At 37.5% G+C, this 19,164-nt stretch overlaps 1 protein-coding gene across 1 annotated transcript in view; it reads right to left on the bottom strand.

The window, feature by feature from the left end:
• The window catches only part of TMEM209 (transmembrane protein 209), a 439,863-nt gene that overhangs the window by 224,493 nt on the left and 196,206 nt on the right, over window positions 1–19,164 (bottom strand). The window contains 1 exon segment of the mRNA XM_044063801.1: window positions 211–282. Coding sequence (XP_043919736.1) covers window positions 211–282 — 72 coding nt within the window.

Consider the following 19,164-nt stretch of genomic DNA (forward strand, 5'->3'; position numbering starts at 1 on the left):
CCCTTGGTCCCATTTCAGATAATAAATGCTCTACTGTAATATGTGCTCTTGTATACTGCACTGATGTTGCTAAGCCATGGGGCTGTAAAATGTTTGTAGAGTTTGATGAACAATCACTAGCTACTTGTTCACCACACAGGAACTTCTGTTTTGATACAGTACTGTAAAAAAAAAAAAAAAGCAGTAATGTTACTGTTTTACTCATCTTACATTTCGTAGTTTGGCAGTCCAGGAATCAATCTGATCTAACTGCTGGCGACTTACTGCAATTCTTGCCCAGACCTGCAAAGAAAAAAAAATCTTTAATGCAATTCTTCTGTAAAGTGCTGGGATACCACTAGTACAGGGAGGTCTGCTGGACTTCTAATCAAAAATTAGGTTACTTCCATTGAAGACAAAGTAGGAAAATGTGCCTGCTGAAATTTTGAAGACCCCAATTATTATTACCCTTGCAGAACATAAACTGTGCATGTGGAGGAATATGGACCAAGTATGACATTGCAGCGTTTTCGATAATTCACCCTACTCTGAGGGTATAGCAATCTCTTCAGTTATACAACCAGCATGGGTGTTTTGACAAAGCCCCCGTAATTCTTTATACATATGTAAAAGTGAGTTTCAGATCTTGCTGTTTCATTGTCTCACTTTTTTTTTATTATATTTGAACTTTGAAATTTGAAATTGAACATAGGCAGAAAATACCTGGCACTAACAAAAAAAAAAATGAATTTTAAGAATAAATGTACTTGTATCACACAAACTTAAAAAAGAAAACCTTCAGCGCAATGACAAAAGCATAACCAAAAACAGAAACAAAATGTGCAGATCCATACATTAACATTTAACAATGCTCAGAATTTCTATCACTTTCCTCTAATTATACATACAAATAGCATACAAGAGCACTCGCCATGTAAACAGAGTTGTCATATGGGCTTCTACAGTATGAAACTTGGGTATCCCTTTCCTTATATCGCCAAGCTTTGCACACTTCCTTTCACCCCCGACCACTTGGAGAAACATGGGGCTCTGGATGGTGCACACATGACTATGTACAGTATTAAGAGGCTGTACTGCTCAGTTTAATCCTTACATACAGTAAGCACAGCCTGACATGTACAAAGAAATAAATATAAAACTATACACCTGCCCACTTTTTGGGAAAATCCATTAGCAGATGCTGGAAGAAGAATCCATGATGACTCTTATGGAAGGAGAGATGAAAAAAAGCACAAAATGCAGATAGTTCTCTCACATGTCAAAGAGTTGTCATGTAGCAGGTAACTGTTGGAAAGATTCTCAAGCAGCAAAAATTAAACCTCCCCATGAAGCCACAGCAGAACGAAATCCTAACATTCAGAAAAAAAAAGACAACTCATCCGTGGCCTGACCAGGGTCACCCTTCCTGCTGATCTCAACTTCATTAATAAGGCTTTTGTTTGAAATGATCTTTTTATGCAATAAATACAATCTGAGGATTTAAATATAAGCTAGGTAGGGAATTCAATGACGATCTTGTACAAATGTAGCATTAAGTTGAATGGCTATTAATCTTTGAAAGATTTAGTGTTGCTACTTCAATTTACAATTAAACACAAAAAGTACAGTTGTGTACACTTACCATAAATGTAGATGTTCGAGTGTATTCACTATTGCAGTCATCACATTTGGGTTATCTGCTTGCAGTAGCCCTCAGTCGGCCTGATTATCAAAGTCTTGGGTCCTGCGTCGGTTGCTGTCTCATCTTCCATGACGTCAGGTCATCAGGGGTATAAAGCATGCAGCCGATGCCATTACATCAGTTTTTCTTGCCCCAGATGTCAGGTGCCCCCTAATGGGAAGCTATATATATATATATATATACACATATATATATATATATATATCTATATATCTATATATATATATATATATATATATACATACATATATATACATATATATATATATATATATATATATATATATACATATATATATATATATATATATATATATATATATATATACATATATATACATATATATACATATATATATATATATATATATATATACATACATATATATATATATATATATATACATATATATATGTATGTATATATGTATGTCTATATATATATATATATATATATATATATATATATATATATATATATATATATATATATACATACATACATACATACACATATACATACATACACAAGGTTATACCTCCAACAAGAAAGCAAATGCACCAAAAAGCTTTTAAGCATAGTAAAAAGAGACAGAGGTATACCAAAAGAATTCAGGGGGCTGGAGGGAGGGTAACCAGGACTGCAACAGTGAATACATTCGGACATCTACATTTATGGTAAGTGTACACAACTGTACTATGTTCATGTTTCACTGTTGCAGTCATCACATTTGGGTAGATTCCCAAAGCTAAGGATGGGAGGAGGAATTTAGATAGCATTAGGACAAGCTATAAGGCCCTGCAAAACTGCAGTGGCAAAACCAGCTCTGGATTTAGAGAAAATTGGCAAATGGTAATGCTTGGTGAATGTACAGAACTCCAGGTAGCAGCTTCTAGGATGTCTCTGGAAGGGACCCCCTCTGAGAAAGTCTGTAAAGGTAGATACAGTCCTGGTTGAATGGAGTCTAATCCCCTGTGGGATAGATTTTCCATGGTGCTTATAGCAGAAATGAATGCAATGGCCTATCCATTTAGACATGGTTTTCTTTGAAATAGCCTTCCCCTCTGCCCCTGCAGCAAATGCCAACAGCAGTTGTTCAGATTTCCTTTGAGGTTTAGTCCTGTCCAAGTAAAATCTAAGCTGTCTGCACACATCTAAGGAGTGCAGTATCCATTCCCCTTTGGTTCTGTGGATTAGAAAAGAAGGTTGGCAATTGAATGGACTGATTATACCACTTTGGGCATGAAAGAGGGATTAGTCCTGAGGGACACCCTGTCCGCATGAAAGATTATGAAAGGCCCCACTGCCATAAGGGTCTGTAATTCAGATACCCTTCTTGCTGAAGTGATTGCCAAAAGAAAAGCTGTTTTCCAAAAAAGGAAATTTAACTCTGCAGTTGCAGCTGGTTCAAAAGGAGGAAGAGAGTTTTTCCAATACAAAATTAAAGGTCCCAGGCTGGAGTTGGGACTCTCCTGGGTGGTCTTAAGTTTTTGGCCCCTCTGAGGAACTGCCTGAGCAGTGAGTGAGAAAAGAGGGGTGGTTCTGTGTTGTAATGAGCTGAAATGGCTGAGGTGTGAATTCTGATGGAGGAAAAGGAAAGGCCCTTGTGAATCATCTCAGTTAAGTATTGAAGAATCTGAGGTATATTGGGCGCTGCTGAGGCCAACCCTTGAGTTTGGTTCCAGGCACAGAATCTTTTCCATTTTTCAGCATAAGATTTTCTAGTACTAGGCCTCCTTACCTCCAAAATGACATCCAACAATTGTTTAATGAGGGATGGTAACAGAGAGATTAGGTAATTAGCCAGGCTGCCAGGTTCAAGGTTTGAAGCTGGGGGTGCAGAATCTGTTTCTCCTGCTGAGACAGCAGGGTAGGGGTTTTGAGGTAGGTGCCATGAGGCTAGCTGTGACGCACTGCGCAAGAGGGGGGTACCAGTGTTGGCGTGGCCCAGTCTGGTGCAATCAGAATCATCCTTTGTTTGTCTTGTTTGATCTTTAGTAGTACTTTGGAAAGGAGAGGCAGAGGAGGAAAAGCATAAACTGATAGATTTTTCCAGCTGAAGGACAAAGCATCCACTTTCCAAGCTTGTTTGTGGGGAGTCCTTGTGCAGAATTTGTCCAGTTGGTAGTTCTGGGGGGAGGCAAACAGGTCTAACATGGGATCCCCCATTTGTTGATCAACATGTTGAAAATCTTTGGTTCCAGTTTCCACTCGTGTGGGTCCATGAGATTTCTGCTTAGTCTGCCAGTGTATTTAGTTTTCCTGGCTGGCAGGAATTGAGCCTGGAGATGAACTTGGTAGCTCAAGACTGTGTTCCACAGAGCCATGGCTAGTCTGCAGAGGGGGTAAAAATGGGTACCCCCCCTGCTTATATATGTATCACATAACAGTGGTGTTGTCCATCTTTACCATTAATTGTCCTGGAAGAATGTGGTCCTTGAAGGCTGCCAGAACATTCTTACAGCTAACATTTCTTTTTTATTAATATGCAGGTGCATTTGCCCTGAATGTACTTCCCTGCCAGGTGAGCCTCCCCATGCATAGTCTGATGCGTCTGTTAGGGTTTGGGCGACAGGGGATAGAGTGAATGGTAGTCCCTTGTTTTGGTGGCAGGCCTCTGCCCACCAAAGGAATTCTAACCGTAGGCAAGGTACAATAAGAATCATTGCTTCTAGATCCTGAGAATGTTGACACCAAAGGCTTTTTAGATACCATTGTAGTTTCCTCATATGCAGTCTTGCATATGGAAATAGTAGAATGCACGAGGCCATGAATCCCAAGGCTTGCAGTATTTACTTGCAGATAGCAGAGTTTTTGTGGCCACTAGTTTTGAAGTTGCCAAATTAATTTGTTTCTCTGGCATGAGGAAAGCCATCTGGGAAGTTGCGTTCAAGCTTGCTCCCAGGAATATAATTTGTTGACAAGGTACCAGCTGTGATTTCCTTTCTTTTATGGTGTACCCCAGACACGTTAACACCTTTTGTACAAATGCCAGATGATTCAGAAGTATGCCCTGGCTTTCTGACTGAATTAGACAATCGTCCAGGTAAGGGATACATTTGAATATTTCTTTGCCTGCAAAATGCAATGACTGGAGCTAGGCACTTTGTGAATACCCTGGGCGCAGTAGATAAGCCAAAGGGCAGTGCAGAGAACTGATAGCGCATGCAGCCTGCTTTGAAGCGCAGGTATTTTCTGCAAGATTCCCTGACTGGGATGTGCAAATAGGCTTCCTTTAAATCCAGTGTTGCCAACCAGGCATCATTGCCTATAATGGGAAGTAACTGTTGAAGAGTTAGCATCTTGAATTTTGGGATCACCAAAAAGGTGTTTAGGATAGACAGGTCCAGGATAGGACGAAATGAGTTGTCTTTTCTGGGTACCAGGAAAAGTCTTGAGTAGAAACCTTGTCCCTTTTCCTCTTCTGCTACAGTCTGAATAGCCTTTAATGTTAAGAGGGACAGTACTTGCTTTTGAGCCTCTGCCCACTGATTTGGGGGTAGATATGGCCAACCGTTTGGGGTTGGTAACGTGTGGAACTGAAATCTGTATCCTTGGGAAACTATGTTTAAAACCCATTTTTCCTGGGTAATGAGTTCCCAGTTTTTTGCTTGCAGAGCAATCTTTTCCCCTAAAAGAGCAGTCAATTGAGAAGTGCTTGGAAGTTTTAAAGTTAAGTCATTGAGACAGCTTACCATAGGGGGGAGTCTTACTACTCCCTGATTTGGAAGTGGGAGCTCCCCACTGCTTAGTCCTGTGCGTACCCTTGGACTGAAGCCTGGGTGTTCTGATGGTTCTGGGTTTGAACTGAGAACGGCTGGAAGAGGCAAGAAAGGACCAATTTTTTGAGGGCCAATGCCTACTAAATCTAGGAGGCTGCACTCGTAAGAAATCTTTAACAGTTTGCATAGATTTAGCTTCTTCCTGAATCTTTTTAAGAACATCTTCTGCTTTGTCGCCAAACAGGCGGTCATGATTTAAGGGAGCATCCAGCAATTCAGTTTTAACATGATCTGGCAAAGATTGCTCCGTAAGCCAAGCATGCCTTCTAAGTACAGACCCGGTGACAGCAGCCCTGCAAGATGCCTCTAGTGAATAAAAACCACATTGCAAAGTATGTTTTCCAACCTGTTCAGCAGAATGCATTAAATCCTGTAAATCATTATTTTCAGCACAATCAGGAATCATTTTCTGTTTAAGCAATACAGTAATATGCTGCTGACACTAACATATGAAACTGGCAATTTAAGGCCCTGATGGCCAAGGTTGCAGAGGTGTATACCTTCTTACCCCATCTATCCAGGGCCCTGGAATCTCTATCAGAGGGGGTAGAATTTTTGGCAGTAGTAGCCTTAATGCCCTTGGGTCCTTGTGAAATGGTCTCAGGATCAGCAGTAGGAGGATCAGCAGTAGGATTTTTAAAAAGGAACTTGTAAGAATCAGGAACCCTGTAATATCTATCAGGTTTTCTGGGAGCAGGTGGACAAGAGTCAGGGGTCAAGCTAGACTCCGAAAAGGCATCGTCAACAATGTCCAGCACAGGAGGGATAGCTAAAGGCCTGTGTTGGAGCAGAAGTAAGAAATCTCTAAGCCTCTGTTTAGAATCAGAATAATCCTGGCTTTCCCAGTGAAAATGCTCCCTTAAGAGTATGCAAGGTTTCACCAAAAGAAAAATCCTCTGGGGAGAAGCAGAGAGAAGAGTCCTCTGCATCACAATCCTCATAGGTAGATAAGGGTTAATCCTGGTCATCAGAGGAGACAGAAATTTCAGAATCTGGTCAGAAGAATCATAAGCAAATTCAGTCCAAGGTCTCTTAGAGGGGGAAGGTTGGCTTCCCCTGATTAAAGTAATAAGGTTTTCAGCCATCATCATTTGTTTTTTGGGCATAGAGGCCTGACCATGCGTTCTGGGCGTCTGTTTCCTAGGCATGGTTCAAGTTTTCAGCCTAGAAGAAGAAGATGGCATTGGTTTAATATGAGAGTCAGTAGGCCTGAATACACCCTCTGAAGCAGGTGCCTGCACAGCGGCTCCGGACCCATCCAAGTTAGAGACTTCTGCAGTTTCCACAGTTGAAGCATCTTGCGGCATACCAGACTCTGAATGAGTCTCAGTAGAGGCCTGCAAATCTGAAGTAGCGGGTATCAGGGGCTGTGAAAGCGCCTCACTGAGTACCGGTGAACTGGTGAGTAGCTTAGGAGAAGCGTCGTCGGCAGCTCTGGACCTAGGCAGCCTGTCTTGGTCTTTATTTTTGCTTTTTTTCAGAATGTCCGTAGTTGGGTGGCTTACTGAAGACATATCTGTATAACTGAACAGAGTACCAAAATATTTAGAAACGAAAAAGTAGCGACGACGAATAGTTCATGGTTTAAACAAGGCACAAAACAGACAGCGAGGTACGCCATCATGCTCAGGGCCTAGGCAAGAAATACAGTACAAATGAAAATTTTTATGAGGTACTTGCTTTCCACAAGAAATACAATTATTGACTTTTACTGACATCAGTTTAGAGCACAAAAAAGTTTCCCCAACGGGGTACTTGGCTTTAGTTGAAGACTTTGGTTCTGAAACTCAAACGAAAATTTCAGGAGTCTGCCGACCGGCGCTTGCAAGCTGCTTCTGCTTCGGGCACCGCACGGCAAGAAAAACTGATGAAATGGCGTCATATGCATGCTTTATACCCCTGACATCATGGAAGATGAGACAGCAACTGACGCAGGACCCAAGGCTTTGATAATCAGGCCGACTGAGGGCTACTGCAAGCAGATGACCCAAATGTGATGACTGCAACAGTGAAACACGAAGAACACCTGCATGACGTTTTATTTTGGTTATCTTGTTTGACATTTATCGTGGATTCTACTCCAGAACAATTAAACTTCTAGTAAAGTTTTATATATCACTATTCTTATAGCAAATATCACTGTATATGTTTAACATTAACCAAGCAGACTTCATGGACTAAACTCAGTGGGCTGTTTTTAACCAAGTTTTACTTTTGGGGGTATTCAATTTAATTATTATTTCTGTATATTACAAGTGTTTAGCATATACATGTGCTGTGTACATGTATGTCCAATGCTGAAAGTAATACATATACCATAACTGACACTGTCTGGGTAGATTATTGTAAATATTAAAGAAATACATGCTTCAGTATTAATTAGAGCATTGATTTACCTTTTTAACACTCGTTTTCTTTTTTATGGCAGTTACTGTGACAAAGTGTATAATGCCAATTGCTGTCAACAATGATGCCTCAGAGAGGGGTTATAGACTAACTCCCACACCACTGTCCAGATTTGTGGATGTTAAACACTGGTATCAGTTACTGTACTAAGGGCTACAGGCCTCAAGTCTATATGATAACATGTGCTTTGCTGTTAGGTATTACTTTGATATGGCCTAGTAAAACAACTCTCAAAGAGCATTAGACTTGAATTACAGATCTGTACTGTGAAACAGACTTCTTTTTAAACTTTAACATATTTTCACACTAGCAAATATAACTATAAAGAGTGTTGCACATTTTCTTTTACATACCGAGTTTACTAAAAGGCAAGAACAATAAAAAGTTTCTTTAATATTTTGAGCAATTAGACTTCTTTAATTTTACATTTCATGCATGTTTCTTTTTGAAAAACATTGGTTTTACCACATTAGAGTTCTCCTGAGACTCAGTTTACTGCACAACTACATTACACACAGTGCTATAATCAAGTTATTTCTTCCCGATTCTGAGCATTGGGCAATGAGTTACTACATGCACATATGTCTGTAACTTTTAGATAGTCACTGTTGCAGTCACTTTAGTTACTTGCCTTAGTCTAGTCAATAACGGCTAAAAAGGATACCGACTTAAAATTATTAATGTAAAGCAAGGAGAGAGCTGAGCCTTACCCAGAGAGTCAGGCATATCAGAAACAATCTTCCCAGTCTGGGAAAGAAGAAACAGTCCAAAAATCAAATGAACAACGGACTGGGAGTCAATTGGATGCTATAGAAGGTGAACAACCGTCGACTTCAAGAGAGCCTAATACATTAAGGAACAATGAGATATCTTCTTGGTTAAGTAACAATTATGGTTTTACACCTACAACAAACAATGTTACAGGTACGTCAAAAACATTTAATGATAAACTATGGATTATATTCTTTTAAAAATTAAGAAATTACAGATGGATAACAACTACTTCCAAGAATGTTTAAAAAGGAAAATTGTTCCCAAGGGCTTACGTGTGTGGAGATTTCCTACGGGACTCATAGCTAACTCACCTTTACATATGGATTTAATCAAACTATTTGACAAGTTTGGGTTTGATTATATGAATTTGGTTATTGGTGACAACAAAAAGACTATTGTGACACTGTCAAAAAAGGCAGAAGAACTGAACAGGTTAGTGCAAAATGACTCTGCCTTTTCTGGTAATGACTATGACTACCAGCGTATTTTCAAATCAATTGATGAGAAAATGAAATTAATTAAGGACAGAAAGTTAAAAAGTTAGATCGAGACCTTAATTCATATGGGCAGGGTATGGCTTATCCCCCACCCCCTATTTCACAACAATGGGGATCCAAAATGTCAGTTTACTACAGTGGAAATGTTAATAATAGCAACTTGTCTATTATAGGAGAAGAAATTGACTTGGAAGATAACACTTTTTTAGAGCTAGACCAATTTCCACCTTTACGGAGGTCCGAAAGGTTAATACAGCGTCAACAGTCATTTCAACTGCATGTTCAGACGAGGAATTGGGGGCCGCAAAATCAAGTCCAATATAGAGGAACTTCTACCATAGGGAGAAACAAACAGTACAGGGGCCAATGGAGGGGTCATTAGAAAACGAAAGTACTACCAAGAGGCCCATTAAATATATGAATATCACAGGAGACTTTACAGTTTATAATTATTCCGATTTGACTTTCGATGATTGCATTTGTGACTTACTTTCACGTGGTGAAACCTTTGTTCCAAGTAAAAAGATGAATGTAGTACACTCCATTATTGATTTGAAAATATTTGTAAGAAAGTTAAATTTAGGTTTATTGTTTCACAATACTGAACAGGTGACAAAACCTCTGTATATTTCAAGTTCCTTCAATCCACCTTTGCATCCTACACTGGAACTATTTGAAAAATTATGTGAGTTGGATTTATAATCTGAACATATTCAACTTTAAGCACAAAACATATAACTTGACACAAAATGAATTGAGTACCTTGAATATAATCATGGACACAGGAAACAGATTTATAAAGCCTGATAAGGGACGTGGTATGACTATATTCAACATTCATGATTACAACAAGGCATTAGATAATATCTTAAATAGTAATACATATGCACCGAGTTCTATTAATGATTTAAATGGTGCATATAAACGCATTAGAGGAATCATTTATGATTTATTTATTGAAGGTAATATAGATATTGACGAGTTTAATTACATGAATGTGTCCTATCCTAGGACACCCACTATGTTTGGACTTCCTAAAATTCATAAGGATTTACAAAAACCTCCTTTCAGGCCGATTGTTGATGCACAGGGGTCCATAACTTACCCAATAGTAAAATTTATAGACATCAATTTAAAAACTTGCATATTAACTGAAAAATACATGTTAAAATACTCATGGGACTTTTTGTCTACTATAGGGTCTATTGATTTTAGTGAAAATGATATTTTGGTAACTATTGATGTCAAGGACTTGTATTCCGTTATTCCACACGAGATCGGAATTGAGTGGTTTAATTTATTCTTGTACGACAAGGGCTTAAGCCAAGGAAGAATTAATTTATTTGATCAACTGTTACATATTTGTTTAAGAAACAATTTTATAATTTTTAATAAAAACATTTATTTACAAATTGAAGGGGTAGCAATGGGGTCTACATGTGGTGGCCTGTATGCTAATATAGTAATGCATATGTGGGAGAAGAAGTATATTTTCACATCACAATATTTTAAGTATTTTAAGACCTATTTACGCTTTTTAGATGACATTTATTTTGTGGTGTGGAAATGTTGAAAAATTGGAAGAGTTTTTAGAATATATAAATTTAACAACAACCTTTTTAAAATTTACAGCAGTTATGAATTTTACTACTATAGCTTACTTGGATGTGTTATTGGAAAAGGATATTACAAAAAAAAGAATTTATATCTAAAATATATCGAAAAGAAACCTATAGTAACAGTTTGTTGCATTTTAATAGTTGTCATCCTTTTTGCCAAAAAAGAGCAGTGTTGAAAGGTCAATTTGTCAGGGCCTCTAGAATGGTTAGCGATGGAGAAGATTTTATAGAAGAATGCTTGAACCTAAGTGAGTTGTTCAGGAATAGAGGCTATCCAGATCAATTGATAAGTAGTATTATGTATGAAGTTGTAACAAAACGTGACAATTTGTACTATGTTCCTTTAATTAAAAAGGCCACCCCTATACTATCTGAAGAAATAATGGCGGAAAATATAGTGGCTACAGACGATAGAAATAATGTGTTTACATCTACTAACAATAATGCAAAACAGTTAGTGCAGCAGATGCAAAAGGTTTATTACAACCTACAATTTGGATAGTTAGGCAATAAATAACATTATAAAGAAAAATTGGCTGCTTATTCAAGCAGATAGATCATTACATGGTTATTGTGACGAAATGCCACAAACAGTATATAAAAAAGGCATGAATTTGAAAAATTGTCTAGAACAAAAATCAAATAGAGGTTATGGCAGAACTTATAGATGTGGCAGGTGTAAGTATTGCTCTTATGTTTTTGAAACCAATGAAGTTTTGATCAATGGTATTAAGATTTACTTGAAAGAAAAGGCTTGTTGCGATAGTGAAAAGGTCGTATATTGTGCCTTATGTTGTAATTGTACCATGTTCTACGTTGGTAAAACAGAAAGGAAACTCAAAGAACGAATTGGAGAACACATCAGAGCTATACGTGACCATAATGATGTCAATGCCTTAGCAAAACACATTAACACAGAAATTTCTCACAAGTTTAAATTTGTAGTCCTAGATGTTTTAAAACTTGACATTAGGGGTGGTGCGTGGCAACTAAAATTAGAAAAACTTGAACTGGAATGGCAACTTAAATTGAATGCACACAACTGGCCTGGCTTGAATAATTCTACATCGATTGCTTGTATACTTAAACTAAAATCTCTTATGAGATAGCAACAGTAGAACATTTTTTGTTGTCATTATTTGACTAAGTACAATAACACACCACGTATGTATGTTTAATATTCATACTCTTTATGAATTTTATGTATGGTTTATGTTGATTTTATGTAAATTCATTCAACATAAATATGAATTATTACAAAAGACATACTTTTAAACATTATTACATTAATAACATTTGATTATTTATAAACAAATTATTGTTAAATGGACATTTATTTAAATATAAATTTAAATACAAATACATTAATTTATTTAAATACAGATACATCAATTACAAATTATCTTATATTGTTACTAAAGCTTATTTTAAACATTAAATCTTATTTTACTATATTATAATGTATTATTATTACATTTATTCATTTATTATAGTATATGTGGGTATTTTATATAAATGTTTCTTGTAGTATATATAAATTACTGGTAATATACATACATCGACATAAACATGTGTGAATATGATTGTCTATTTGGTTAAAATAATAATAAAAATGAAAGTAATATTGTTGAATATTTGGATTTAACCATTTTTAATATTATTTATGTTGTCGAAAGGAAACGTGTACTATTAATAAGGGTAACTTAATTGTCCGTTTCTTCTTACTGACGAATAATGTACGAGCAAAGGCGAACACGTTAACCACCACATCAATACAAATTAGATTTCATTACAAAAAATTTTTTTTACATTTTAAACCTCACTATGTATTACTATACATGCTCATTTTATGCAATATATTATTCTTATTGTTATTATTATTATTTGGTCATATACTGTGAGCGTATTTTAGCTTTAGTTAACAAATGAATCAACAGGTGACAGCCGCGGCTTTTAAAAGAGTGTTTTTTAAAATAGATGTTATGGAACAATAATTTATTTATATACTTATATATATATATATATATATATATACAAGCCTAGTGTAGGTTTTTATACGATTAAAATATGTTGTTCGTTTGACATTTTGATGAAGTTAAAGGAATTGAGTTGATAGGTTAACACTCACGGTAAATTTTAGTATTCATGGATATGAATTTCATGAATCGGCGTGTTAAAAGTTTTTTAATGTTTTTTTATGGAGTTGAAATTATTCAAACAACTATTGTATAAAACTCTATTTTGATGCATACAGGCACTCGGATTGATCAAGTCATGCGAATGGTGAATTTAAAAGCTACCAGTACAAATGTTGTACAAATGGTTATCATACACTTGGTTTAGTTTATTTTCTTCTTATATTTCGATGGATAGGTTTTGAGTCCTTGGAGTTCATGAAATGGTTTGGTGTGATTGTACATATATTTATTGAACATTTGGAAGCGATGATTACAAAAATATGTGCTGATGTATTTTGTTATTGTTTTTTAGGTTTATGATTTACTTTACTGTTGTATTTTAAATTAGACTTTTGGTAATTAACCATCATTGCTTACATCACGGGAAAATACTATTTAAGCTACAGGAAGTGATGTATCACTGTTTGAAAACGTTTGGCAGGCACCAAACGAAAGCGCTTATTCGAATTGTGGTTTTAAATTTTGCAATTAAACTTCTTGGTCCAGTCCGTTGTTAGTTTGATTTTTGGATTGTTTGTTTGCTGCTCTTATCATCTTAAAAGAAGAAACAGATGTAATGTGCCATATGAGTCTGATAATTGATGGCCCTTTAGGATAAAGTAGCCAAAGTGAAAACCTTTTTACCAATAATTTCCATGTCCCCTACTGTCCTTATCCGAAGCAAGGAGCTTGGAACAAGGGAACAGCCTAGTCGGCTTCTCCACAGATAGAGAAATCACTACGGGATCAGAGGAAGGCCACTTTTACAAGAACCTGCAGGCAATCCAACACATTATAGAACCTGAATTACAACTGAACTTGACAGATATGTTAAAACAAGTATGGAAAGAAATCAAAAGAAGCTATTAAGGGATACTACTGAATATAAAGAGAAAAAAAGCTTACCCCTTACCCAATACGACTAGGGATGTCCAACACGATGGGGACATAAGGAGAAACACAATGTTAACTGAGGAGGAGGGGGTAACCAATGAGATACACTTTGGGATAGAGGAGGAAGAAGAGGTTTTTTTAGAAAACCAACCTCTGTTAAGGCTGTCAGACAGATTGAGGAACAGAGACAACCCACGAGATCAGGAGGTTCAGAGACCACCTCAGGGACCAGGACTGTACACAGGGAACAATTGGAGGAACGGGCGACACAGGAGGAACAACTCGAACTTGAACCCCACCTTCCACAACACCAACAACTGGCGCAACTGATAACACTCCCAGTATTTTCTTGCCTACTGATTCTCCTGTATCTTGTTTTGATTCATCTACTGATTTATGTCAGCATTCTCCCACCAGTATGTTAAATTCTCCTTTGACTAACATTACTAAGGAGGGTCCTACTATTTTAGGTGACAACTCCTTTTTTGTTTACAATTGTTCTAGTTTGAAGATTTTAGACAGTCATCTTAGCTTATTGAAAAAAGGTTTTTCTTTTGTCCCTAATTTCAAATATGACATCAGTAAGATTCTTATTAATTTAAAGCTCTTTACAAGAAAACTGAATTTAAAAGTATTTTTTAGTACTAAACACAGGGTTGACAGTGAAGCTCAATTATTTACAATTAGAAGTAGCACATTTATACCCCCACACCATCCTGCTGTGTTGGCTTTTGAACGTTTATGTACAACACAAATTAGGCGACTTCTTGACAATAGACAGATAACATGTGACAACAACATAACATCTGCAGAATTATTTTGCTTAAAGGAACTTTCTGTTAACAAGGACTATAGGGTTATGAAACCGGACAAAGGTGGAGGAGTGGTTATTATGACCAACACTGATTATTTAACGCAGATGCAGAACATTCTAAATGACTCCGACACATATGAGTTTGCTTCTAAATTTGATGTCCAGAAGGCGTACACCAAAATAGACTGGATGCTTTATGAGTTGCTATGTGAAGGTATAATCGATGCTGAGGAATATAAATATTTATCGGTAGAACACCCGGTCATGCAGACCATTTTTGGCATACCCAAAATTCATAAAAATTTTGTTAACCCACCTTTTAGACCCATAGTTGTAGCCAGACTATCAAAAACTGAACCTCTAGCTTCCTACATATACATTATGACCAAGGACATCCTGGAAAGGATGCCATATATCTTAAAAGATTCGTGGCACTGTTTGGACTGCCTCAGAACTTTGTCTCATGATGATCTGGGGGATTTTTTGTTGGTCACTATTGATGTTATCAATTTATTTTCAGTGATCCCCCATGACTGTGGGCTCGACTGGTTTAGGAAGAGCTTGGACAAACATACCAACTTGCACCAGACCAAGAAGGACCTATTGCTGGATCTGTTGCAAATGGTACTGGAGAACAATTTTGTAGGTTTTGAGGATGAGTATTACAGACAGTCCACAGGGGTGGCTATGGGTGCTAAATGTGCACCCATTTATGCCAACCTTGTTTTAGCAGAATGGGAAGACCAGTTTGTGTTGACATCTGATTATAAGGCTAAGATGCCTATCTATTTTAGATTTTTGGATGATATTTTGCTTTTTTGGAAGGGCACACTTGACGAACTGGAAGAATTTATTTTATATTTGAACACGACAACATTCTTAAAGTTTACACACAAGGTTGGCAAGATGACTATTGATTATCTGGATTTACAATTATATACTAAAAATGGTAAAATAGAATCAAGATTATACAGAAAGAAAACTTACAGCAATTCATTTCTACATTATAGTAGTTGTCACCCTGCCTGTGTTAAGAGAAATGTTGTTAAGGGCCAAATGATCAGGTTGTCTCATATTATTAGTGAGGATGATGTCTTTAAAATTGAACTGGACATATTGAAGGACTTATTTGTCCAAAGAGGTTATCCCATTGATATACTTTTGTCGCTTCAACATGAAATATTTAGAAGAAGGTCTACTGACTTTGTTCAATTTTGCATGACACACACAGGTTATGTGACAAAGTCACCAACCATAAAGATGTGCCTGATAGAAACAATACGCCAACAGGAATGGTATTACAACACAATAGGTTAGCACCTGAAGTTAAAGATGTTATTTACGGTGCTTGGGAAAGCCTCATCCCTGTAGACTTACACAACATACTTGGTAAATGTCCCACTTTTATTAATAGTAGAGGTTCAAATTTAAAAGACCTACTAGAGAAGACCCCTAGATCCTTTGGACAAAGACTAGCTACTATGGCCAAATGTGGCAATTGCAAGGCCTGTAAATTTATTAATGACTGTCCCTATGTTTGTCTAGGTAATTTTAAGAGAACTTTGAAGAGCCCTGGTTACTGCAACTGTAACACAAGTATGGTAATTTATGCTGCCACTTGTTTATCTTGCCCAGCGTTCTATATAGGTATGACCACCAGGAAGTTGAGACAAAGAATATTAGAACATTTCAGGGACATAAAAAACAAGAAAACCACCAATTCATTGTATGTACACGTGAATCATTGTTCAAACTTTAAAAAGTTTTTTTTTTTGTTATTGACAGGCTATATACAAAGGATTTGGGGGGGGACTTTATAACCATGTTGGAAATAAGGGAATGTCTTTGGCAACTGAGACTTGATTCCAGCAATGCTCCTGGTATCAATGATGCACTATCCCTAGCATGTATTTTAAGATACAAGGCAGCTTGTATACAATATAAAACTATGTAAATTTAAATATTTTAACAGATATGTTTTTTGTTTTATATGGAATGTTTATTACTGCACACACTGCTTTTTATGATGTTTTATTTTGGTTTATTTATTTATTCTGGGTAGCTATTACTTACTTAAGATTCTAGCAAACAAGGTATTGTTGAGCAGGACTTTAAGATTTGGTGAACAGGAACTTTAGGGGATAATTGTTTAATTTAACTACCCTCCTGCTTTTTCATCATTGATTAATCAAGCACTAATTAATAGTTGTATTTAAAGGTTGTTTTTACTGAAGTTAACCGACTCTGAAGATGCCCATGAGGGTGAAAGCGCTTAGTCAGTTAAAGTTGATGTTTTTTTTATTTCTTCATTCATCAAATTGTGGATTAATAAAGGTTTTGTGAGGTTACCCGTTATGTTACCTTAGTGCCTTTTTGTTTAGATTATAGAACCTGACCTGTTTCTTGGAGCTGGAGGATGAGAATCCAGTACCAGGGAAGCAACAGAGAAGGTACCCAATACAGCAGCCTGCACAAGTGGGACAGTAGAAGGTTTAGGAAAGCCCATTTGTAGCAACACATGCATCTTCAGAGCATGCGAAACTTGAGCGCAATCCCATATGAAATGTTCCATCATACGCAGGGGAATGTCACTAAAGTAAAGCTCCTCCATAGGAGAATCAAGACAGATTCTCCTCATCAGTTGCTTTCACCTTTGACAATGGGTTTGAGAGGAATAGGCTAAGGAGACCACCTCAGAATCCTCATCCAAAGACTCCTATTCCTCAAAGGGGTAGAGGACCAAGGAGGTTAAAGAACAGAAACGCCCCTGAGGGTGCTTCCATACAATCAAGTCACTGAATAAGCCTCGAGTGAAGTCCTGCCATTCCCCATGGAGGATTCCTGGCAGCTGATACAACATATATAGTTTTCTGCCTTTTCTTCACTGGGGTGTCTGCTCTGACAAAATATGGAGGTTCAGGCCCTCCTGGACTTAAGTCTGCACCTTTTTCCTGACGAGGATCTGAGGAATCCCTCTGGTCCTCCTCAAAAATAAATCAGCCATGGCTCCATCTCAATGTCAGTAGAGGACGTTTGCAAGTCCTCTGAGGAACTGAAATCCACTGCACAAAGAAATGACAGGAGGGACTCGAATGGCATTGCCAGCAGGCCTGACTTCCCGACCAGTCAACAGCACTGAATAACCCAAAAAACTTAGGATGGCGACAAAAGGGAGGGATGGTTGAACTGGGCAGAAACAGACAACATGGATCAAGTGCTACTGGCAAGTATATAACTTTCGCATCTGATGTCTTTGCCATCTAGCTTCAGTCTGTGGGACAGAGACCCCAGGGAGGCATTAGGAGAGAATACTCTGTAAAATGGAGGAAGCAAGAGAGGCCCTGAACCTCTGAGCATCCAACTTGCAATAGGAAACAACATGAGTACTTGACCAAGTAGCAGCAGCACAAATATCAATGCAGCATGTGAGAAAAAAGCAGTATAAGCTACAATTGCTCTAATAGAATGACCTCTAGGTTTAGAGGGTAAAGGTCTTCATCTGAAAGCATGCATAAAGGAAATACAATCAGAGAGCCATTTGTCCAGAGTCGCTTTTGACACAGGCTTTCCTAGCCATGCCCTGGAAAAGGAAATAAAAAGCTGCTCTGTTTTTCTAAAGCTTTTTGTTCTGTCTAAATAAAATCTAAGTAGACAACGTACCTCCAGACAATAAAGCAAATATTCTCTCTTGTTACGGAAATTTAGAAAGAAGCCTGGCAAGTGAATATACTGGTTAAAAGAAGACTCCAAAACAATGCTAGAAAAATAGAAGGTTGGTCCTAAGAGTAACGCTGTGTTTACAAAAAATCAAATGAGGGAAGAGGACAATGCATGCAACTCAGAGAAGCAAATGCCACCAGAAAAATGGTCATCCAAGATAAAAGCTTCAAGAGGAGTGTAGCTGAAGGCTCAAAGAGAGGACTAGAAAGCACTTGCAGCAGATGAAGATCCCAGAGATGTACCAGATCCAGAACTGGAAGTTGCAACAAAAAAGGTACCTCTCATTAAAGATTTGGAAATCTTTGGGGTCACTACAGGAGTATTACCTCTGCCAATATGAACATTGGAAATGGCAGCCAACTGAACCTTAATAGTAGAATAACTCAAACCAGACTGAAAAAGATCAACCAGAAAATCCAAAATAGCATCCAGCTAGTTTGAAAAAGAGAGGACCAGACCTTTGGATGAAGCCCAACTAGCAAAATGTGTCCACTTACTAGCACAAATCTTCCATGTAGAATGTTTCTGGGAGGATGAAATACTACAGATAATTCAGAGTGCCTAGGATCCTAGGCCATGACTGGAACTGGAAAAAAAACATGCAGATAACCAGGGGGTGCGAAGGCTGGGTGGAGAAATCCCTGTGGAGGTGGGACATCATATCTGGAATGGGATTGTGCAGCCAAGGCAGGTGAAGCAGATGAAGCCAGGGAAAGGGGAATTAAACTGGTCAGGGCCAGAACAGAGCATCAGTGTATAGAAACTGCTGTGCTTCATGTTGGACAGGGTGACAAACAGG

This window comes from Protopterus annectens, chromosome 1.part0 (assembly GCF_019279795.1).
Source record: "Protopterus annectens isolate FY-2018-M chromosome 1.part0, PAN1.0, whole genome shotgun sequence".
In the NCBI taxonomy this organism is placed as follows: Eukaryota; Metazoa; Chordata; order Ceratodontiformes; family Protopteridae; genus Protopterus; species Protopterus annectens.